Genomic DNA, 25,332 nt, shown 5'->3' on the forward strand with positions numbered 1-25,332 from the left:
ATCAGAAGTAATAGAACGAGGCATGAAGTAAATTTTTAGAGCAAAAAAGTACAGATAGGCATTATTTTGAAAAAAATAATTTTTGTTCAATATTGTCTTTCTCCCACCGAACATTCAAAAATTCAAGCAGCCAAGTCTTTTGTGGTTAGGATGGGAAGTGACGGCAAAAAAGCAGACAAATCTGTTCCAAATATTTGAGTTTGAAAAAGCTGGCCCCTTAACAAAAGACACAGAAAGGATTCATATCATTAAAAATATACATTCAGGGGGGAAATCAGAGGGGGAGATGAACCATGAGAGACAATGGACTCTGAAAAACAAACTGAGGGTTCTAGAGGGGAGGGGGTGGGAGGATGGGTTAGCCTGGTGATGGGTATTAAAGAGGGCACGTTCTGCATGGAGTACTTGGTGTTACGCACAAACAATGAATCATGGGTCACTACATCAAAAACTAATGATGTAATGTAGGGTGATTAACATAACAATAAAAAATTTAAAAAATATATACATTCAGGAGAAAAAAATTAGTAAGAACAAATCTCCCATGTACTCCTACTCTAGACTAGAAAAGAATTACCCTGGTCAGGAACAATATAGAAATCTTCTAGGATGATCAGCTGGTTTGTTTCCCAGGCAAGGCCTCTCATACAGGAAAATCCAATGGTTCAGGACCCAGTCTTCAGCTGTGCAGGTCAGAAACCAAGTCTTTAAAGAAGATATGTCTCAAAGTGGGTAAGACTCAAAGAGACTGACATGTCACTATAGCTCTATTTCACCTGCAAACTTCATAGCAAAGTATACACATTATTGACAAACATAAGGAAGTCCTGTCTTTCCTATTTAGGGGCAAACATGGGCTGTCCTTCTAATTCCTGGTATGGAGAAGACTGCTAATTTTAAAAGCAAACAAAAAACCCCATAGTTAGATTAGTAAACCAAAGTTTATAACCAGGCTCCACTGGTTGCCCATCCAATCCCTTCTTTCACACTAACAGAACCCTGATTTTACTTTAGGTGTTTTAGGTTGGTTCTCTCCCTAGCCTTAGGAGGAGATGAACCTTAATAAACAAATCTTAATAATAACAATTGTAATTCCATTAATTGGTTTAAGAAAGGTTACATGCTTTGCTTTGCCAACAGGATGTGAAGCAAATGGGGGTGGGAGAAAGATGGATTTCAGCTAAGTTTTCCTCAGTCTTAAAAATGGACCCAAGAAGTCCAGTTGTTCCACTAGTCTCTGAACAATGATGTGTGCAGATATACATGTTGAAGGTATGGTAGCTCTCTTGCAGCTCTGTAAGGACAAGTCAGAAAACAACTACCAATATGCTGAAAATGGCAGAGCAGAAAGATGGAAAAAACTTGAGTCCTTGGTGATGCTGCTGAGCCTATAATTATATTCCCTATAATCACCATACCACCAGAATTCTCTATTATGTGAACTTATAAATTCCCTTCATATCTCAGTCATTCTAAATTGGATCTTTGGTAATTCTAACTATTCTAACTGCTACAACAGCAAATAACTCTGACCAGGGAAAAGATTACATAGGATCTAATCAAATGTAAATTTTAACAGAAAATTCTCATTTCCTCTAGAAATTTCAAATTTAATAAATCTGGGGCAGGGGTACTGAGTTTAGATGCTAAAATCTTTTTTTACTCATCAGTTTTTCAAAACCTTGCAATGGCTCCCTTGTGGCTTTAAAGATATAATCCAAACTCTTCAGCACGGCACACAAAACGCTTCATTAACTGAAGAGTGATTAACTGGCCATTCTTTTTAGCAACTTCTAACTCACCCTAGGTTCCAGGAATAGAGAATTCTTACAGACGCTGGAATGCACCATATAGTCTCCTATCTTCACCTACTGGCAAATGCTACGTTCTCTATGTGGACCCCTAACTCATACTTATCCTTCAGTGTTCAACTTGCATTCTCCCCTCCTTCCTGCCTATTCCCCAAATGTATTATCACTCTTAGGTTAGGAATCTCTCTCCTGGGGCGCCTGGGTGGCTCGGATGGTTAAGCGTCTGCCTTCGGCTCAGGTCATGATCCCAGGGTCCTGGGATCGAGTCCCGCACCGGGCTCCCTGCTCCTTGGGAGCCTGCTTCTCCCTCTGCCTCTCTCTCTCTGTCTCTCATGAATAAATAAATAAAATCTTAAAAAAAAAAAGGAATCTCTCTCCTATATTAAACTTTGAGCTCCCAGAGAACAGGAACTATCCCCAGCATGTATCACAATGTTTGATATAGAATAAACATTAAGATAATAATAATAATAAAAATTTGTGATTAACCATACTTGGGGGCAGTACTAAGTTCTTTCTATTACAATACTGGATGCAGACTTATAAAAATATATCCGTCATCACAGAAAGTTCTATTGAACAGCATTACTCTAAAGGGTCACAAAGTTACAAAATCTAAGATGAAATAATATGGCTTTTTCAGAAAATTCATGCCACGTGACAAATGTTTGTTAAGAAAACTGGACCAAGGACGGGGCGCGGCCGGAAAGGGGGCCGCCCCCTCGCCCGTCACGCAACGCACGTTCATGGGGAACCTGGTGCTAAACCATTGGTAGACGACCTGCTTCTGGGTCGGGGTTTCGTACGTAGCAGAGCAGCTCCCTCGCTGCTATCTATTGAAAGTCAGCCCTCGACACAAGGGTTTATAAAATAAATAAAAAAGAAAAAAAAAAAGAAAAAAGAAAACTGGACCAAGGATACAAAATGTCTAAGAGACAGCTCTGTTCCCAATAACATTCTTGGTCTGAGCACAGACTACTACTAAATGCTTTACAATAACCATAAATGATATTTATACCAAGTTCCTTCCTAATCAAAATGGCAAGTTCCCTAAAATAAAATCTTTAGTGAGCAAATCATCCCACAATTTTCAAATTTTTACAGGTAATTCAAGTCAATATAGACTAATACAAGAGTATAATTTTGGTTAAAGTATTTAATATAGTGCAAGGCACATAATATTCAATAAATGTATCCTGAATCTGAATGTATTTAATGCAGATGAGTAAAATATTTTTCCAAGTTTTATATCTTTATATACTGTAAGAGCCAAGGGCAAGCTGCCTTAAGGTGGGCCACCTTAGCATAAAGATCATCTTGAGTTAAAAAGCAATCAAAACCCAGCAAATTCGGGAAAAGTGCTTTACCTCACCTCAACTGCCTAAGAAGAATTTAGAGAATCTACTATAGGAACAGAGCTATCCCCACAGATAACTACATTATTATATAAACTAAGTATGGTATATACGGGGAGGAACCTAACAAGACCTGTTTGATCAAAGTCCTCTGTGTCCCACTGTGTCTGACTGGCCCAGCAAACATTTGTTTACTAAATATTTACTCTTTTTCATCTTCCTGTGAAGGGCATTCTTCCCTTTGAAGCCCCAGACCCCTTCCCCTCCTCCTTAGTTCAGAATGACATATATACCTTATTATGATGCCTCCCTTTGAAATTTCCATGTCTATATGGATTTTCCATACTTAGTTTACCAAATTTGATTTTCTCCTGTTAATCTGTCTCATGTCAATTTGATTCTTAGTCTGGGAAGAAGGATCTTGATGGGGTCAGGAATTTTTGTCCCCTGACAATACATACAGAAAGGACATTTCAATACCATAAACTCATCTGAGGATAGTAAAACCATTTTGTTATAGGAACAGAATTAGGGTGAAAGCTATATCTTTATCATATCTGATATATCCTATTAATTACTAATATATCCTATTAATTACATGAAGTAATTTTACAAAAGACACTTCATTTGAAAATTGCTGAACCATGGAGCTACCCATGCAAGAATTTCAGGCATTCTAATAGTAAAGATGACATTTTCAATGTTACTTATTCCTTCAACTTATTAAAAGATTAAGGGTGGTTTAGGAAGAAACAAAACCAAACCAACCCCAGCTTGTTCATCTTTAGTTTAAAAACATGACCAGCTTACTTTATATCTTGGTAAGACATAGAAGATCCTTATGAAACTTCTTTAAAGAACCAGTTCTTTTGATGGACGATACTTAGGGATGAATGAAAGAAAATCATGACTCTTGGGGAGCCTGGGTGGCTCAGTCAGTTAAGCACATCTGCCTTAGGCTCAGGTTGTGATCTTGGGGTCCTGGGATGGAGCTCTGCGACAGGCTCCCTGCTCAGCGGGGAGTCTGTTACTACCTCTCCCTCCCTGCTCCTCACCATCCCCCGCATGCCTCATGCTATCTCTCTCTCTCTAATAAATAAATAAAATCTTTCAAAAAAAGAAAGAAAAGAAAATCATGACTCTTAGAACACTCTGAATCTGGAAAAAATTAAGTTAACCTATTTTCTCCAGGAAGTCAAATAAAACCTGAATATAAGAAATCTATGAAAATGGGGAGGGGAGGTTGCAGAACACATTTATGATGTTAAATTTCTGGTTACTGAGATTCTTTTATTATTTATTCATTTATTTATTTGAGAGAGAAAGAGACAGGCGCATGTGTGCCCACACACAAGTGGGAGGAGGGGCAGAGGGACAGAGAGGGAGAGAATCTCAAGCAGACTGCACTGAGCATGGAGCCCAACACTGGGCTCAATCCCATAACCCCAAGATCATGACCTGAGCCAAAACCAAGAGTTGGATATTTAACCGAGACTGAGTGACCCAGGAGCCCCAATTATTGAGTTTGTTTAAAGACATACAACTTATAGTAAAGATGTTCCCGATTTACAGAACTATATTCCAGAGATCCTTGAGGACAAGAGTCTATGAAAGCCACCCCCTAGCAATTTTTAAAAGATTACTTTCTCCTTTCAGCATCTCACACATTTCATGGCTCTATCATTAACCTTTTACTATCATGAGTACATGTATGTATTTTCAATAAAACTGCCATACAGGGGTACCTGGGTGGCTCAGTCAGTTAAGAGTTGGACTCCTGGTTTCAGCTCAGGCCACGATCTCGGGGGATCATGGGATTGAGCCATGCAGCTGGCTCCATGCTGGGTGTGGAGCCTGCTTAAAATGCCCTCTCACCCTCTCTTTCTGCCCCTCCCCCCCAAAAAAACCTACCACATACCACAAATAAGCATGATTCTATTACATATGAGGAAACCATGAGGTAGTATTGAGTATTACAAACTTGCAAAAGCAGCAATCTATAATCTAGAGGGTTTTACATGAAATAATTAAAGTTTTCTAAGAAAACAAAAAACTAGATGTACTTAGATGAAAAATTTGACAGTGTTAAAATAATTTACCATTTTTAACTTGGGGAAAGCATTACTATATATCAAAATATGTTATATAAAAAAAGCATTAAAAAGAAAATTATATGTTTTAACACTATTTTAAATCAGAAATTAGAATCCATTTCCTAAATATTTATTTTTCTTCATTGCACATTCTGATTTATGAATGTAGGATTATAAGTGGCATATCTGAAATATACTTGGCTTTTTAAAGTAACTGATCTGCAGGAGAGTGTCCAAATTAAACCAGTTTAAATGATTTAATCTTTTAAAATTCTGTTATTTAAAATATATGATTGGATTAATAACTGAAGACAGCTTCATCAGAGGAACTTCAATCAGTATTTTAAATTTCAAGCATCTTGTGCAATAGGCAAAGAATGGGCACCTGGAGGATAGGCACAAACTAATTACAAGAATAAAAACAATGTCCCTTAAATTGGAAAGAATTAGTCACAAAAGGAATTCTGCTGACAGCAAAAATCCTACATAGCTTTCTCTCACTTCCTTCTTCAGCAACAAGGATGGAAACAGAAAACTGTGAAAGCAGACAACCTTGGAAACAAATTTTTGGGCTGATGTACTGCAGTGCAGGGCTAAAAGGGCTTGTAACATTAATTTGTCTTAAAGCCCAGGGGAAGCATAATCCCAAAGCTCAAATAAGGGTAAACTACAAAGGAACCCAGAAGAATGGATATAAACTATGGAGTTAAATAAATTACATTTAAAAGCAAAATTCTAGGGGTGCCTGGGTGGGGTGGCTCAGTCGATAAGCGTCTGCCTTTGGCTCAGGTCATGGTCCCGGGGTCCTGGGATCGAGCCCCCCATCAGGCTCCCTGCTTGGCGGGAGGCCTGCTTCTCCCTCTCCCACTACCCCCGCTTGTGTTCCCTCTCTCGCTATATCCTTATCTGTCAAATAAATAAATAAAATCTTAAAAAAAAAAAAAAAAGCAAAATTCTATGCAAAAGGTAAAAACTTATCTCTGGATAGTTATTCATTTAATATATGATCACTGTGCATATAATATGGGCCCAAAATGATGCAATGTCACTAGTTAGCTAGTCTCTCTAACCAGAAATTTCAGATCAAATTATTTCTGCTCATTCTTTTCCTTTCCCAGATATTCTAGTAATCAAGTCCTTCATATTTTACCTCAAAAATGTCTTCCTTGTATAACCTCATTGGTCCTACTGTCACTTCTTTACTCTTTTCACTGTCTCTTAACTAGTATCTCCTCACTGCAGTCCATTTTACGAACTGATCCCAGAGTTAACTTCCTACAAATGTTATTAATGCATAAAACAAGTACTATTGAGTGCTTATTAGGTGCCAGGGCTGTGCTAAGGATACAGCAGTGGAAAAGAGAATGAAGTTGTCATGAAACTTGTTTTCCAGTAGGAAAGACAGATAATAAAACAGAGTAACAAGATATACAATAAGATAGTGATAATTACAACAGAGACAAAATATGAAAGGGGGACATAAAGAAGGGGTATGGGGCACCTCCTTGTTGTAATTTCTCATTATGGCCTTCACTATTTGTCATTCCATTCTGCCAACTCCCCACTTGACCATTCCCAAATACTCTACCTTAAGCCAGTAAGAACAGGAGAAAACATCCACAACTGGAAGAGAAGCATTATCCAACTTAACTCATCTAATTCTAATCTTTATATTTGCCACTCTAGTTAAGAATCCCTAATATTTTCAGTAAATATTACAGGAATATATGGGCAGAAAAATGATTGAGACCAATATTCTGCTGCATGAAAAAATTGTTTTTAATTAACATCAACTGTATTACTGTACATTTAATAATCAGGAAAGGCAGGGGCACCTGGGTGGCTCAGTTGGTTAAGCATCTGACACTTGATTTTGGCTCAGATCGTGATCTCAAGGTTGTGAAGAGCCCCGCACTGGGCTCCACGCTGAGCATGGAACCAGCTTAATATTCTCTCTCTCTCTCTCTCCCTCTCCCTTTGCCCCTCCACCCCCCACTCACACTCTCTCTCTCTAAAATAATAATAATAATAATAATAATAATAATAATATAATAAAATGATCAGGAAAGCCATGGAGAGATGTTAATATTAGTTTACATTTAAGGCAACTTTTCAAATAATAAACATATAATAAAATGACAGTCAAATCACAGCATATAACTGGTACCCATTTTTTAACACGTTTCCATGAAAAATAAGGGGAAAAAAATCAGAGGAAAAATGCACACAACTTAAAAAAAAAAAAAACTCAATTACCACAAGAAGCCACTAAACTCTTGCCTATTTGTTGCTTTGACATAATCCTTAGCAATTTAAGATCTCTTAACATCCAACTTGCTACTTCAAAGAAAAGATAAAGTTTTCAGATCTCGGTTTAGACTTAATTCCATTACTAACTGTCTCATTTATTCAGTGACAGCAATATATGAAGAATGAAAATTCAAGTTTCTACTACGGCTGTCTACTAGCTGTAGACACTTGAGAAAGTCTTTTTATCTTGAGCAAGTCTTTTTTCTCTCATCTGTAAACTGACATGGTATTTGCTATTAAGATTAAATGAGGTAATATATGTTAAAGTCATCTGCCTTTGTGAAACAGAACGTATGCAAATGTAAGGTACCAGTTGCTCAATACATGCTTCATCAAAGACAATAACTTTACATAACCTCTTATTTTTTTTACGTTATTTATTTATTTTGATGTAGTGTTCCATGATATACTGTTTGCATATAACACCCAGTGCTTCATTCAATATGTGCCCTCTTTAATACCCACCACCAGGCTAACCCATTCCCCCCCACCCCCCGCCCCTCTATAACTCAGTTTGTTTCTCAGAGTCCACAGTCTCTCGTAGTTCGTCTCCCCCTCCCATTTCCCCCCCTTCATTTTTCCCTTCCTACTATCTTTTTTTTTAACATATAATGTATTATTTGTTTCAGAAGTACATGTCTGTGATTCATCAATCTTACACAATTCACAGTGCTTACCATAGTACATGACCTCTTATATTCACATTCAATGAAATATGGATATATATATAAATACAGTGACAGTCTGAACTGATGGGAGGACAGAAAGAAGTGTACGTCCCTTACCCTTAAGATAGTTAAACTATCTGTATCAGGAAAACATTTCTAGAAAGTTCATAAACAATACAAGTTTCATATTAGGAATACAGGCAATAAGCACTATAGCACATGAGACAAAAGACTGATAACTGTGAACCAAAATAAGACATAAGCTGGACTTTAATGATTAATTAGATAGGATTTAAGAGGTAACTCGAAGTGGCAAGTTTATTCCAGAGTGAATGTCATGATCAAAGGGGTACAGCATTAATAATAAAAAGCATTATGAAGTCTGATTTAGAAAAAGTAGAAAGTTTCTTAATAAGAATTACAGGGAAAAGAAATAAGAATTACAAGGAGTAAGGCTTGAGAAGTTAGGTGAGGTCAGGTCCTGTCAAGCTAAGAATTTTTTAGCTAAAAAAATTACTATGGCAGCCGGATGAGAGTGAGGACAGATGATAGTGAGTCAGAGAAAACAGTATATTTGTTCATTCATTCAGCAAATATTTATAGATCTACTAATTTCTAGGCATATTCTAGATGCTGGAAAACAGTCAGTAAACTTGTAGGGCTTACACTTACAAGAAAGAGTGACCATAACGCAAACCAAACAAAGTAAAATATCTCAAAAAATGGTATCTACTCTCAGGACACAAATGGTAATGAGATGGAGTCTGAACATGGTAGGGGGCGAAAAGGAAGACCAGTGAGAAGACTGAGAGGAGAAACCAGTGAGTATTATACGCATGTGTGGCAGCAGAGGTATGTGGGAAATCTCTGTATTTTCCCCTCATTTTTTTTTTTAAGATTTTATTTATTTGACAGAGAGAGACACAGCGAGAGAGGAGTGGGAGGGGAGAAGCAGGCTTCCCGCGGAGCAGGGAGCCCGATGTGGGGCTCGATCCCAGGACCCTGGGACCATGACCTGAGCTGAAGGCAGATGCTTAACGACTGAGCCACCCAGGCGCCCTTGTATTTTCCCCTCATTTTGCCATGAACCTAAAAGTGATCTAAAAAATAAGGTCTATTTTACTTTTTTTTAAAGATTTATTTATTTATTTTAGAGAAAGAAGGAGAGCACAAGCAGAAGGGGCAGAGGGAAAGAGATTCTCAAGCAGACTCCGCTCTGAGCATTGAGCCTAATGCAGGGCTCAAATCTCACAACCCTGATATCACTACCTGAGCTGAAACCAGGAGTTGGACACTTAACCAACTGCACCTCCCAGGTGCCCCTAAAGTCTATTTTTTTTTAAGATTGTATTTATTTATTTATTTAGAGCGTGCACATGCACAAGCAGGGGGAGGGGTGGAGGGAGAGGGAAAAAGAGAATCCCAAGCAGACCCCATGCTGACCTGAGCATGGAACCCCACATGAGGCTCAATCTCACAACCCCAAATCATGACCTAAGCCAAAATCAAGAGTCAGATGCTCAACCAACTGAGCAACCCAGGCGCCCTCTTAAAGTCTATTTAAAAAAAAAAGAAGAAGGTTGGGGATTAAGCGGTGTTTATATTACCAAGGGCTCTATAAGCTTAGTGAAAGACTTTTAACTTTATTCTAAGATCTACTGAGACCGATTGTAGGGTTCTAAGATTAGGGGTGATATGATCTGATGAAGTTTATTTAAGATTGCTATGGTCACTTACAAAATCAACGCATGAGTAGTAGGAGGAAGACTGGTCTGCTACAGGCAGAGATTCCAGTGTGATAAAGAGAAATTAGCAAAATTTTTATCTATTGTGTGAACTGGCTTGATGGTATAAAACAGGGGCTAGCAAATTTTTCTCTGATGAGCCAGATATTAAACATTTTATTTATTTATTTATTTGAGAGAGAGAGAGAGAGAGAGAGAGAGAGGAGCAGGGGGAGGGAGAAGCAGACTCCCCACTGAGCAGGGAGCCTGACAGGGGGCTCAATCCTGGGACTCCAGGATCATGACATGAGCCAAAGGCAGACACCCAACCCACTGAGCCACCCAGGTGCCCCAATATTAAACATTTTAGTCTCTGTTATAACTACAGAATTCTGCTCTTGTAACATGAAAGCAGACACAGACAAAACATAAGCAAGTGAGTATGGCTATGTCTCAATAAAATTTTATTTACAAAAACAGGTGGTAGGCCAGATTTAGCCTGTAGGCCACAGTTCACCAGCTCCTGATAGAGAAGATGAAGGAATCCTATATTCAAAGCTAGGTGTCCATGCCCAGTGATTCTCCACATAGGATTTCTATCAAGTTCATGGTGGCAACAACATGGAGGACTAAAAGCCTGACAGCAGAGTTGGTGACAACCTCATAATCAGGTGGAATTAGCCAGAGTCCTGCTAAAGGGTGAGGACTGACAAACACAAAGAAGAGATCTCACCCTAGATATATGGAATAAATGTGAATTGAAACAAACTAAACTATCACCTAGCCCTTATCCACTTCAACAGTCCATCAAATCCAAAAGATCAGACTCTCATCACATACGCCTTATATAAGAAAAGGCTTTCCTTCCCTGGAGAAAAATATTATTTACTCCAGACACTATAGTTCTTTTAAATACAATGTCTGATAAACAAAAGAAAGATGTTGAGATGTATGAAGAAGTGGGAAAATATGATCCATAACCAAGTGGCAAAATAATTAATAGAAGCAGATGCACATATGACCTCCATGTCTTAGCAGAGACATCAGCTATTAAGCTATTATTTTGAGCTATTATGTATAAGTTAAGAAAAAAGGTTAAAAACAAAACAAAAAAATGGGTTGAAAATTTCAGTAGAGAAATGTAATTATCTTTAAAAGAGCCAAATGAACATTCTATAACTGAAAAATGCTATCTAAGTTAGAATTAACTAACGGGGCTTAAAGGCTGACTGGACACAGGAGAAGAAAGTATCAAAAAACATGAAAACAGGCCAACATAAATTAACCAAAGAGGAAAAAAAAAAAAACTCCAAAAACAAAAAGAACACAGTTCCATATTCATGAGGGATAACATCAAAGAATCTAATATATAGAAACTAAAGTTCCAAAACACAGATGGAAAAAAAAAAAAAGAAATACTTTAAGAAATAATGGCTAAGGTTTTCCACAATTGATGAGACATCAACACATAAACTAAAGCTCTCTGAAATCCGAAAAAGATAACAGAAAGAAAGCCATATCCCTAGGCAATATCATAGCCCAGTGCTAAGAGCCAAAATGAAGAAAAAAAAATTAAAGCAAACAGACCAAATTAAATAATAAGTCACATTACATTCCAAGTTTTTTGGGGGGAGGGGGCGAGGAGAAACAACACAAATGATGGCTGACCTTCCATCAGAAACAATAAGAGTCAAAAGATAATAGAATAACATCTTTAAAGTGTTGAAAGAAAAAAATTACCAATCTAAAATTTCATACCTAGGGAAAATAAGCTTCAAAAATGAAGGTAAAATAAAAACATCATGGGAAAACAAGAACTGAGATAATTCACTGCCGGCAGACCTATGCTTCAAGAAAAGCAAAGGAAATTCTGCAGGGTGAAGAAGAATCCAAGATAAAACTCCATTTTGTAAAATATAAGATAACAAAGATTGGGATATAAAGAGAATTAAATATCATAAGGTCATTACAGTGCTAACAAAGTAGTAAAATAAAAATTCAAGTTAAACCATATAAAGTTAAAGATGCATGCTGTAATCCCTTGTGTAATCTCTTTAAAAAAATTCCAAGAAGATATAGCTAAAATACCAAGAAAATGGATAGAATATAAAAAATTTTTTCAAAAAAAAAATTTCATAAATCTTAAAAAAGACAGGAAGCAGGGGAAAAAAGAACAAGGAACATATGTGGCCAGCCATTTTTATGTATGAGTTCTACTAACCTTACAAGGAATAAATAATTTATATGATACATAACACACAGCGAAAGACGAAATCCATGACAATTCATCTTGTGAAGTTAGCACAACTCTAAAACAACTTTGAAAAAAGAGGATGAAAACTAAACTGAGAATCAATGTGAAAACATGAGTGTGAGTGTATGTGCCTATCTGGTGAGAAGTGTCCTTAATTCTGAACTGCTACAAATATCAGAAATATAAACAAAACCAGTCAAATCAGACCTGTTTCAAGATGCAATTTCAAGGTTGCTCACCACTTTTTTCATTCTCCGGGCACATTAATTTTTATAGCTCCCTGTCCTCTACCACCCAAGTAAGAATCCTTATTCTCTATTATATGACCACATTCTCTCACTTCCTCTAATGACTTTTCACCTCAAGTTCCATGCCAACCTATCTTAATTGGCAAGGACAAACGAATTTCATAAGAGTATCTCAACAGCCAATCACAAATTGAACAAATTGATGGGCAGAGAAACAGAAAGGCAAATAGTAAAGAACAAAAATATGACAGGGTTAGGTTGTATTACAAAAGATTTTACAGCCCTAAATTAAACAAGTAAAATGTTGTCCTCTTATTAAATGGGACTGTATTTTTTAACCAAATTTTGTTAGAACACATTACAGAAAAGGTAAAAATCCTTGAAAAACTTAGGTTGTAATTTCACGGTTTATCAGTGAAATAAAACATGCTGTCCCTGGAAGGGAAAAGATATTTTTACAGTATATTTGCATTAAATACTATTGTATATATTTCTTTATATATATACTATTGTATATATTTCTGCATTAAATAATATTGTATATATTATGAACATTCACTATTCATAGAGCAATGAAGATTTTAACTAACTTCAACGGTTTACAGACAAAAAAGGGGGGGGAGAAAAAGGAAAAAACTACCAATAGCAAATGCTTCTAATATAAAGATGACACTGTCTTTTCTTTTCCAATATTTATACTAGTAATTTTATCTTCGTGTCTTTATTGTATACTAGAACTTTCCAAACAACTGTGAAAAAAAGTGGTAACAGGAGAAATCATTATCACATTTCTGTTTTAATAGAAGTGGCTGCTATATTTCTTTGTTCAATATAATGCTTAGATGTTGGATTTGGTGACTAGTCTTTATTATATTTAAAGTACGTTTTTTCTATTTGATGATGTTTTTAATGACTGCTCAGTTTTATAAAATGCTATTTCAGGATATAATGATACAATACGGTTTTTAAATTTTTTTCTTAAAGATTTTATTTGTTTGAGAGACAGAGAGCACGAGCAGAGGGGGTAGAGGCAAAGGGAGAAGCAGACTCCCCACTGAGTGGGGAGCCAGACATGGGGCTGGATTCTGGGACTCTGGGATCATGACCTGAGCTGAAGGCAGACGCTTAACTGACTGAGCCACACAGGCGCCCCTAAAATTTTTTCTAAGTTAAAAACTTCTGTTGATTTTCTGATATACCAACATTTTTGCATTCCTGACATAAACTCTACTTGTTGTAGTACATTATCAGTGATTATTTATTAAATATTTTATTTATTTATTTGAGAGAGAGAGAGAGAGCACGAGCGGGGGTGTGGAGAGCAGAGAGAGAGGGAGAAGCAGACTCCCTGCTGAGCAGGAGAGCCCAACACGGGGCTCGATCCCAGGACCCAGAGATCACGACTTAGCCGAAGGCAGATGCTTAACCAACTGAGCCACCCAGGCATCCCTGGTGATTATTTGTATTTAACTCTAAGTTTTACTCACTTACTTTGACTTACTTTTCTTTCTATACCTCCTGCCTTCTTCACATTTATTTTTTACTTTGCTGGGAGACAGCCTCAAGTTTGTTTCTCCCAACAGCTTTGTTACACTTGGGGTACTACACTTTCTGAGTCCTTGAATATCTGAAGTTAGCAGTTATTTTTCCTGCTCATACTTGAATGATGGTTTACCATTACAGTGATACCAAGCAATAGCACTGGCATATATCAAAGAAGCATATTTTAACTTTTACTAATTACTTGCATGATTTTAAGTAATAAGGTTAAGACAAAGTTAAGAAAAGATATAAACACAGAACTTTTAAACAGCATAGAAACACAAAGATTTCCTTTATAACTCATAATTCAAGAGAGTCATATAATTGTTTTTTCATAAAAACTTAGGAGTACCTAGTCCCACATGCATCAAAAACAATTCTTACATGGAAAATATGAATTAAGTTATAAAATTCAAAGCTGATATTCACACATCCTTGGGAAAAAACATTGCCTGAGAAAATTCATTTGTTATTATATGATATAAAATCTATTTCTATGAAATATTTATCCAGTGGCCTACACAAAAGTTCAGATCAACTATTTAAAAGACAAATTATAACAAATTCCCTTTATTACAAATTCTTTTTAAACTAATACTAAGTTGGTTTTCTAATACAAAACAATAATTATGCCTATGAGAAAACTCACCTTATTAATCTAAAAATAAGCTATGAACAAAAGTTAATATAAAGAATAAAGTCCACCCAATTATTTGTTAACAATTAAAAAAAGTAATGATGAAAACACTAATGATGTCATTCCATAAGCACACTTTTTTTTAAATATAAAATTTATTCTTGCTCTAGAATTTCCTGCCTTGGAGTACGTTTGAAGAAAAGTACTGCTTCTCTACAATAGGGTTCTTTTCATACAGAATACAAAGCACTATTTTTATAACTAACTTATAACTACTCTAAATTATAAACATTTTACATGAAAAACCATGGAGAAGAATAAATACTAAAATAAGACCCCCCAAAATCATTACTGACATAATGAAATACCTAGTAAATCAAAGGAATTAGCTTTACTACTACAGTAGAACCTTGACATGTATGAATTTACTAATATCTCTACCAGAGCAGTACTACTCAGAAGCCTAGCATATAATAATTTGTAATTTCGCTAAAGTGAAAATAGGATGCCTACCTTTAATAAGAGTAGTATGTATATATAAGTTACTTATCTGGTACTCAGGCAAAAAGACTATCCACAACTGCATCCTATTAAGGCTTTATTGATTTCTATAGTTATCTCATATGAGATAGTAGTTGTGAAGTGAGAGAAAATGCTGGTGCTGGTGTCAAAAGTGAACAGCTAAAGGTGTCTAAGAAAATCATGGTTCTAGGCCACAAAACAAATTTTGGACAAACCATTTCTTTAAATGTCAAATCTGGAAGCAGCTTGGATCTCTGATACATATGAGTGTGTGTGTGTGTGTAATCAAAAAGTGACCAGTGGAATGATGTCAATTATTGTCTTCTGCCAAACTCAGTCTGGGGAGACAAAATAACTAAATGCAATGTAGTTCTCTGGATTGGATTCTGAAGCAGAATGAGGACATGAATGGAAAAACTAATGAAATCCAAATAAAAATCTGGAGGTTAATAAACAGTAGTGTACCAACGTTGGTTTCTTAGTTCAGACAAATGGACCACAATAAAAAAAATGCAACAATGGATAAAAGTGGGTAAGAGGTGTAGGAGAATTAGCTGTACTATCTTTGTAACTTTTCTTTAAATTTAAATTTAATCCAGGGGTGCCTGGGTGGCTCAGTCAGTTAAGCGTCTGCCTTTGGCTCAGGTCAGGATCCTAGGGTCCTCGGATCGAGCCCCGCATCAGGCTCCTTGCTTTGGCAGGGAGCCTGCCTCTCCCTCTCCCTCTGCCTGCTGCTCTCCCCATTTGTGCTCTCTCTCTCTATCTCTCTCTCTCTCTGTCAAATAAATAAATAAAATCTTTTTTTAATCTAAATTTCATCCAAAATAAAATGCTTACTCCAAAAAATTAACTAGACGCAGGAGGAAACGAAATAACATTAGTAAGAACCAAGAAAAAGACAACAAAAACAGACATATTTAGTTATCAGACACAGATTTTTAGATAAACATAGATATATATATATATTTACTGGGCGCCTGGGTGGCTCAGTCGGTTAAGCAACTGCTTTCGGCTCAGGTCATGATCCTGGAGTCCCGGGATCGAGTCCGGCATCAGGCTCCCTGCTCAGCGGGGAGTCTGCTTCTCCCTCTGACCTTCTTCCCTCTCATGCTCTCTCTCTACCATTCTCTCTCTCTCTCTCTCTCAATAAATAAATAAAAATCTTTATAAAAAATTTTAAAAATATACATATTTACTACATTTGGGGAGATAAGAGACAAGACTGAGAATGCTGACAAAGAACTGGAAACCATATAAAGAATAAAATGGTGTGCATCTGTCAATTGTTTTTAAGTTGAAAGGGGAAAATCAGTATCCATATAGCAGAAAAACCTGGAGAATACCTTGATTGGTCATCAGAATCACTAATGAATGACAGAGAGACACTGTCTGCTTCTGGTTGTGATGCCCCACAAAGAAAAACCATGCATTTAGGTAACATTCAGACCAGAGATACATACCCTGCATCTAATCATAAAAAAAAAACAAAAACACAAAATTAGGGGCATTCTGCTTATTTTCAAAGGGAGAGAGAGCCTTTATTCTACAAAACTGTCTAAAAAGGCAGAGAAACTACTTCAAATTGAATGAGAATAAAAAGATATGACAAGTAATGCAATGCCTTATCCTGATGAGATCTTGGAAACAAAGGGGAAAATTCCACAAAGGAAATTACTGGGTAATTGACAAAATTTGGAAAATGGTAGATTAGATAAAAGCATTATATCAATGTTAATCTGTTTGAGATTGATAACTATACTGTGGTTATGTAAAAGAATCTCCTTGTCCTTAAGAAATACACACTAAAAGTGTCGCCTGAGTGGCTCAGTCAGTTAAGTGTCTGCCTTCGGCTCAGGTCATGATCCTGGAGACCTGGGATTAAGCCCTGCATCGGGCTCCCTGCTCAGTGAGGAGCCTGCTTTCTCCCTCTTCCTCTGCCACTACCCCCTGCTTGTGTACTCTCTGTCAAATAAATAAATAAAATCTTAAAAAAAAAGAAAATGGAACAGGATATTATACTAAGTGAAATGAGTCAGACAGAGAAAGAAAAATACTATTTGTTTTCACTGATATGTGGAATCTAAAAGACAAAACCAACCAACCAAATAAACAAACAGAAACAAATTCACAAATACAGAGAACCAACTGGTGGCTGCCAAAAGGGAGGGGTTTGGGGGATGGGCAAAACAGGTAAAGGAGATCAAGAGGTACATAAAATAAGTCACAGAGATAGAAAATACAGTATAGGGAATATAGTCAGTAATACTGTAATAATGTTGTATGGCAACAGATGGTGACTACACTTACCATGGTGAGCAATGAGTAGGTTGTATACCTGAAACTAATATAGCATTGTATGTCAACTGTACTTCAATAATTAAAAAAAAAAAAAAAAGGGAAGAAAAAAGAAAACCACTCCTAGGCACATCAGTATAAACCTAGAAAACTAAAAAAAAGGAGAAAAAAGACAGATCACCTTTAAGGAAGCAGCAGACTAACAACTGACTTCTCACCAGAAATAATTCAAGGAGCCAGAAGACAATGAACTATATTTGAAAGTGCTGAAAGAAGATAACTGCCAACCTAGAATTCTACTCCCAGCAAAAATATCCTACAAAAAATAAAGACAAAATGAGGATATTTTCACATAAAGATAAGTAAATCTGCCACAGGAAGGAAATGATAGAGTCTTCTCCAGACAAAAAAAAAAAAGGTTATCCCATCTAGAAGAAAGTGAGGGAGGAAGGAAGGAAAGAAAATCAATGTAATGATCAAATATGTAAGTAAACCTAAATAGTGGTGACTACATAAAACAGTAATAATGTCTTGTGGAGTTTAAAATACATACGCAGGTGAAAAGAATCTAATGCTCTTGCACTGTCCAAGAAGAAAGTAAAAGTACCAATTGACATCAAACTTAAATTGATATCTGAATCTTTAAGGTAACCACAGAAAGAATTACAAGAATATGTAATTTCCAGGTCAAAAAGAAGAGCTATGGAATAATAAAAAATGTTTTTGATCAATCTAAAATAAAGCAAGAAAGGAAAAAGAACACAGAACAGGCAGGACAATTAGAAAATACATTGTAATATGTTATATTTAAATCCAAATATATCATTGGTTGAATTAATGTGGATTAACCAACATCTCCCTTAAGAGAAAAAACTTGTCTGAATGAATAAAAGAAGAAAGCTCAATATATTCTATTAACAGTATAATCATATAGAAATGCTGTAAGTAAAAGAATAGAACAAATCATACTATGCAAACACTAATCAAGAAAAAGTTAGGGTAGCTATAGTAATATTAGACAAAGTCAGCTTTCAAACAAAAGACATTATTAGAAATAAAGAGGACATCTCATTATGGTGAAACAGTCAAATTCACCAGGAAGATAAAGCAATTCTAAATTTCAATGTATCTTATAAAATAGCCTCTAAATATATAAAGCAAAAACTGTCAGGAACAAGAAGGAGAAACAGACAATTCAATAATCCTAGTGTGAGATTTAATCATATCTTTCTCAGTAAATAATTTCTTTAAAATAAAAAAGGATAAAATATTTGAGTACCACCACTAACTAAACTGCACCCAATAATTTCAGAATCCACATTATTTTCAGGTGAAATCCAAAACATTCACCAAAATTGATCATATGCTGAACTATAAGGCAAATCTCAAAACTATCAAAAAAATAACTTGTAAGATGCAGAAAAATTGGGAAACTGAAAAGATTAAAAGAATAAATATTTATAACCCACCAGCAGAAAACAAATATTTAGTACATCTCTCATCAACATTTCTCCAAAAGAGTATATATAGTTTGTTTGTTTTGACCTTAAAAGCCTAAGAATTATCTCCTTATTCTTAAACCAACCTTTATAAACTTTATTTTAATGACTGTAGAAATCTAAAATTTGTATTTCACTTCCTGTACAACCCTCTGAGGATAGTTTGTTTTAACAGTCTCATTCCCCAAAGAGTGCCTAGGACTGAAATAATTTCACATGTTAATTCAAAAAGTAAATTTAGGTCTAGAAAGTTTTTGATAAGTAGTGCACAGAGGCATTACTCTCTCATGTATTTTAAATAAATATGTTTCCTCCACAAACTTTCCTTTATCTGACTGTTCTTGATAAGTATTCAAGTGTTCTTACCTCTTAATTAAAGAGTATGACAGCCTAGAGGAATGTAAACTTTCTTTTTTTCTAAATCAAATAAACCATTTAATAAATAAATATATAACGCTGTAGCATCAATTCAGATCCCTAATAGAACTTCCCTTTCTAAAATATCACACAGAATAAATGTAACATAGTCACTTACCACTTGATCTGTTTTTACGACTCGATTTCCCTCCAGTAAGAAGCATCTTGAGACTATTCCGAAACATGGTTGTGGTGTTCTAGTACTCAAAAAAACTATAAAAGAAAAAATACGGGAAAATACATTAGAAAACTTGATTTTCTACTCAAAATACTATTAATAATTAATTTTAAATGCACTATCAGGAACTGTGTTTAAATATATAGTACAGAAATTTTAACAATTTGACAAAAACATCTAATTAATTTAACTTAAATACTATAATACTTTGAGTATCCTAAGAGATAAAGGTAGATATCAATAAGGGTACAAAGAATGTACTCACCATAGAATAAAGTAACCATAGATAAAGAATTGGGTAGCTATAAATACAGCCTACCCTTTCCCTGACTCTCCTATTCGTGGACAACTTTCCCATAGGCCCAACACACACATCCCCAAAGTTTAAGAGTCTAGAAACTTCCAGAAGGTGCACATTTTCCATTGACCAAGCCAGAATTCACCTCAAAGACCACTAATATACATGAATGAGTGCCTATCCTTTTTATGTCCCACTTCTATCAAAAGGAAAATTCTTCCAGTTGTGCTTTGGATTATGTCCTCTCTCACCTCCTCAGGGACTTTTAGCCAAAGACCATCTTCCTTTTCTTTCTCACACAGCTTTAATTTTTTTCTCCCTATTGAATCATTCCAATCATAACAGAAAGATGGTAGTATGTCCTAACCAAAAACAAATAAGCAAGTCCCTCTCTTTATTCCCACATGGTCCAATTACTGCTCCTACATCCTAACTCTTCATAGCAAAATTTCTGAAAAGTGTTGTCAGTACTTGGTGCCTCCAGCAGACTAAACAGAATAAACATGAACTAAAATGGAGGCTAACAAAAAATATCCAAACCAAAGCACTGAGAAATAAAGGTTGAAAAAAATGTGAGAGAATATGGAATCCACTGAAAGGTTCTACCATACATATCACTGAAATCCCAGAAGAAAGGAGAAAATAAGAAAGAACCAATATTTGAAATAATAACAACAAAGAATTTCCTAACATAAATCAATCTTTAAAGAGCTAGAGGAAAAAAATAAAAAATTTAAATAAGCAAAAATCAACAGACAGAAATAACTTTCAATAGAAATTAAGAATGGTAGAAGACAATGGACTTCCTAAAAATTCTGAAAGAAAACAGGCACCAACCAAGAAATCTATTCACAATTTTAAAATGTTTGAAATGAAAAGTCAAACCAACAAAAAATATCATACTTCTAAGTATGAATGGACCCAATTAAAAGCTTAAAAATATATAAAGCAAAAATATACAAAACTAATAGAGAATATGGACAAATCCATAATCACATGGAAGACTAACACACCTTTGTCAATAGCTACAAGATCAAGCAGATGAAAAAAAGTTTTTATGAGATATAAATTTGAACTACATAATTAACCAACTAGACTTAATATAGTGTATTCTTTCAAATAAAAACAGAATATACAAATTATACACAAAATACATACCAAAATGAACCACAGGCTGAGTCATAAAGCAAGTCTCAATACATTTCAAAGGACTTAAGTCTTTGAGAATATATTCTCTAACTACAAGGCAATTAAGCTAGAAGTGAATAATTTTTAAAAATTGAGAAACTCCCCTACTGCTTGAAAATTAAGTGACATACTTCTAAATAACCTATGAGTCAAAAAATAAAAGTATATAAATCACAATGGAAATTTTAAAATATTTGCAATAAATTATAATGAAAATATAAACTATGGAAACACTGAGAATGAAACTAAAACAATGCTTGTAAACAAATGTAAAGAATGCATGTATTAGAAGAGAAGGATGAAATCAGTATCTAAGCTTCTATTTCAAAAAGTTCAAAACAAACAGCAAATCAAAGAAAGCAAAAGGAAAGAACAAGAGTAGAAATGAATGAAATAGAAAACAAATCCCAAACAGATAAAATCAATGAAGCAAAACATTTGATTTCTTAAAAGTAGTAAAATTAATAAATCCCTAGCAAAGCTAATAAAAAAAAAAAAAGAGAGAGAGAAAGAGAGACAGAGACAGAGACAGAGAGAAACTGCCAACATTAAAAAGGAATAGGGGACACCATTTCAGAACTAAAGGCTGTTTTAAGTAAGTAGATACTATGACAACTTTACACCAAATTTAATGTTTTACATAAAACAAATTCTTTGAAAAATACAACTTATCAAAACTGACCAAAAATTGAGCAGAAAATCTGAAGCAGGCCTATCTCTATTAAAGAAATTGAACTTATCAAAACTCCTCCCAGAAAGAAAACTACAGGGCCAGATTATTTCACTGGTGAAGTCTACTGTTTAAAGGTACAAACAATACCAATTTTATACAGTTTCCTTAATAGAAGAAATACTTCCAAACATATTTTATATGAAGGCAGTATGATCTTAATTCCAAAACCTAACAGAAATTACAAGAAAAGAAAATTATAGACCACATACCTCATGAACACAGACTCAAAAACCCTTAATAAAAGACACTGAAAACTACAAAAGTTACTTTAAAAAATTAAAGAAAACTTAAACAAGTAGAGATATACCATGTTCATAGAGTGGAAAGTTCAATATTGTCAAAATGTTGATTCTCTCTATAATGTCCTAAAGAGACAACAAAACCTCAAATTCCAGCAGGCATTTTTTTTGTAGAAATTGAGCAGCTCATTCTAAAATGCATATGGTAATACAAAGAGCTTAGAACATCCAAAGCCATCTTGGAAACTAACAAAAAAGCTGGAGCATTTATATGACCTGAACTCAAGACTTACTCCATATCTCCAGAAATCATGACAGTATGGTTCTCTCATAAGTATCATCAGACAGATCAGTGACACTGAATAGGTAGTCCAGAAAAAGATCTACACTTACATGGTCATTTTTTTGGACCAAGTCATTAATGAGTAAAGAGAAGTCTTTTCAACAAGTGGTGGTGGAATAGATATTCATTTTTTAAAAATTATCCTAATCTGTGCTTCACACTACATATGAAAATTAATTCAAAATAAATCAAGAGTCAAACAACACATGAACGCTAAAATCATAAAGCTTTTAGAAGAAAACACAAGAGAATATCCTTATTATTTAGAGATAGGCAAAGGATTCTTAGAACACAGAAAGCAATAACCATAAAAGAAAAAATGGATATATTTGGGCTTTATTAAAATTTTTAAAAACATCTACTCATAAAAAATAACATAACCAAAATGAATAGGCAAGTCACAAACTGGGAGAAATTATTCACAAAACATGTATCTAACATAGAACTGATATCCAAGATATATTAAGAACACCTACAACCCAACAAAGAGACAATCACATTTTTTAATGGGTGAAAAATTTGGACACTTATAAAAAGTTTATGAATGGCCAACACACATATTGAAAGAGATTAACTTTCCCAATTTGTCACTGGGAAAATACAGATTACAATGAGCTACCACTATACTCCACCAGAAAAGCAAACTTTTGAAAGACTGATAATATCAAGTATTGACGAGGATGAAGAGCAACTGAAACTCTTAATATACTGTTTTCAAGGGTATAACAGTACAATTGCTTTAGGCAGAAGTCTAGCGGTTTATTATAACGCTAAGCATATTCCTAACATAGGACTCCACACATTACATATTTACCCAGGAGGAATTAAAACATATGTGCATAAAAAGATTAATGTAACAATTTTCACAGCAGCTTTATTTATAACAGCCCAAAAGTAGCCCATGTGTCCATCAATAGGAAAATGGATAAACTGGGATTTTCAGTTAGGTACTACTCAGCAATAAAAAGGTATGAACTATTCATATAATCAACAACAGATAAATCTCAAAATATAATATGCTGAATAAAAGAACCTTACATAAAAGTGTATGCAGTAATCTATGGTAGAAAAAAAATCAGAATAATGGCTGTCTCTTGGGGGTAAATGTGAGGATTAACTGAGAAAAGGCACAACGAAACTTTCCAAGATGATGGTAAATTCTGTATCTTGAAGAAGTTTGGAATACACAGATGTATGCATTTGTCAAAATTCAGCAAATGTTCACATCAGATTTATGACTCATACTCCATATATATTTTACCTCAAAAGAAAAGAATAAACATTGAACTCTACTTGAGGCCCAGGGTTTGAAACATGGCGGACGACGTGGACCAGCAACAAACTACCAACACTGTAGAAGAGCCCCTGGATCTCATCAGGCTCAGCCTGGATGAGCGAATTTATGTGAAAATGAGAAATGACAGAGAGCTTCGAGGCAGATTACATGCTTATGATCAGCATTTAAATATGATATTGGGAGATGTGGAAGAAACTGCGACTACTACAGAAATTGATGAGGAAACATACTATATATATATAAATCAACAAAATATATATAGATATATAAATCAAAAGATATATAAATCAACAAAACGGAATATTCCAATGCTTTTTGTCTGGGGAGATGGTGTTGTACTAGTTGCCCCTCCTTTAAGAGTTGGCTGAAACAAAGAATTTATCATGTATGGAATATAGAAGCTTTTGTATGATTGCCTCTTTAAATGTAGAAGACATTCAAAAGAGAAACCTACATAAATTTTGATATTAAGAAATGACCAAGGATTCTTCCACTCCTGAAACGAGTTGATTTGCGGATAACTAAAAAATTCTTAAGCTAAAGGGCATTTTAATTTTTTTCCAACCCTTTCAATAAATGTGATCACAAAGAAAAAAAAAAAACATTGAACTCTACTTAATTACATTCATGCTTAAATATTTAGAAGAAAGCCTATGATGTCTCCAATTTCTTTGGAATGCATCAAAAAATAAGATAAAATGATGGATGCATAGAGGGGTGATAGGAAGGCAGATAGTGATAAAGCAAATACAGCAAAATGTTAACAGTAGATTCTAAGTAGTGGGTATACATGTGTTAACTGTAAAATTATGTTAAATTTTCTATATATTTGAAATTTTTTATGTACGCTAAAAACACACTCCCACAAAGGAAACTCAAGGTTCAGATCATTTCAACAATGCATTCTACCAGCATTTAAGAAGAAATAATACCAATCTTACACAAATTGTTCCAGACACTAAAAATAGGGAACACTTCCAAACTTGTTTTCCCAAGACAGCATAAGCTTGATAACAAAAGTCAGTATGGTTTTTATAAGAAATAAGTTACAAGAAAGAAATCACAGACCTCTCTTTTGGCATAGAAGGAAAAACCCTAAACAAAATATTGGCAAAATCAAATCTACCAATTCACTGATCAGGACCAAGTGTGGGCTTAATCTAGAAATACAAAAATGACTGAACATATGAAAATCAATATAGCTTACCACATTAACAAGAGAAATAAATCATATTATCAATAGATGAAGCAAAAGTAATTGATGAAATTCAATACTCATTCATGATCTAAGAAAACTTGCACAAAACTAGAAGTTCCTTAATATTATAAAAGCGTATCTTTTTTAAAACCTATAGTAAACATCATACTTAATGGTGAATAAATAAAAATATTTTATGAGATGAATGATGTGACCACTTCTTAGCACCACTTGCACTCTATATGATCCTGGAGGGGAGCCTGGGTGGCTCAATCATTAAGCGTCTGCCTTTGGCTCAGGTTGGGATCGAGTCCCACATGGGGCTCCCTGCTCTGTGGGAAGCCTGCTTCCCCCTCTCCCACTCCCCCTGCTTGTGTTCCCTCTCTCACTGTCTCTCTCTCTCTGTCAAATAAATAAAATCTTAAAAAAAAAAAATCTTAAAAAAAAAAATATAATCCTGGAAGTCTAAGCCTTTACAAAATG

General features: G+C 34.9%; 1 protein-coding gene and 1 pseudogene across 1 annotated transcript in view; one reads left to right on the forward strand and one right to left on the reverse strand.

Annotated features, from left to right (window-relative positions):
- Positions 1-25,332, reverse strand: part of TANC2 (tetratricopeptide repeat, ankyrin repeat and coiled-coil containing 2) — a 347,897-nt gene that overhangs the window by 267,655 nt on the left and 54,910 nt on the right. The window contains exon 2 of the mRNA XM_028087521.2: positions 19,494-19,588. Coding sequence (XP_027943322.1) covers positions 19,494-19,560 — 67 coding nt within the window. The 5' untranslated portion in view covers positions 19,561-19,588. The remainder of the gene's footprint in view (positions 1-19,493; positions 19,589-25,332) is intronic.
- Positions 23,661-24,019, forward strand: LOC114196735 (U6 snRNA-associated Sm-like protein LSm3 pseudogene; annotated as a pseudogene).

Source organism: Eumetopias jubatus, unplaced genomic scaffold (assembly GCF_037043125.1).
Source record: "Eumetopias jubatus isolate StellerSeaLion01/CBP00866 unplaced genomic scaffold, mEumJub1_p1.0 scaffold_10, whole genome shotgun sequence".
NCBI lineage: Eukaryota > Metazoa > Chordata > Mammalia > Carnivora > Otariidae > Eumetopias > Eumetopias jubatus.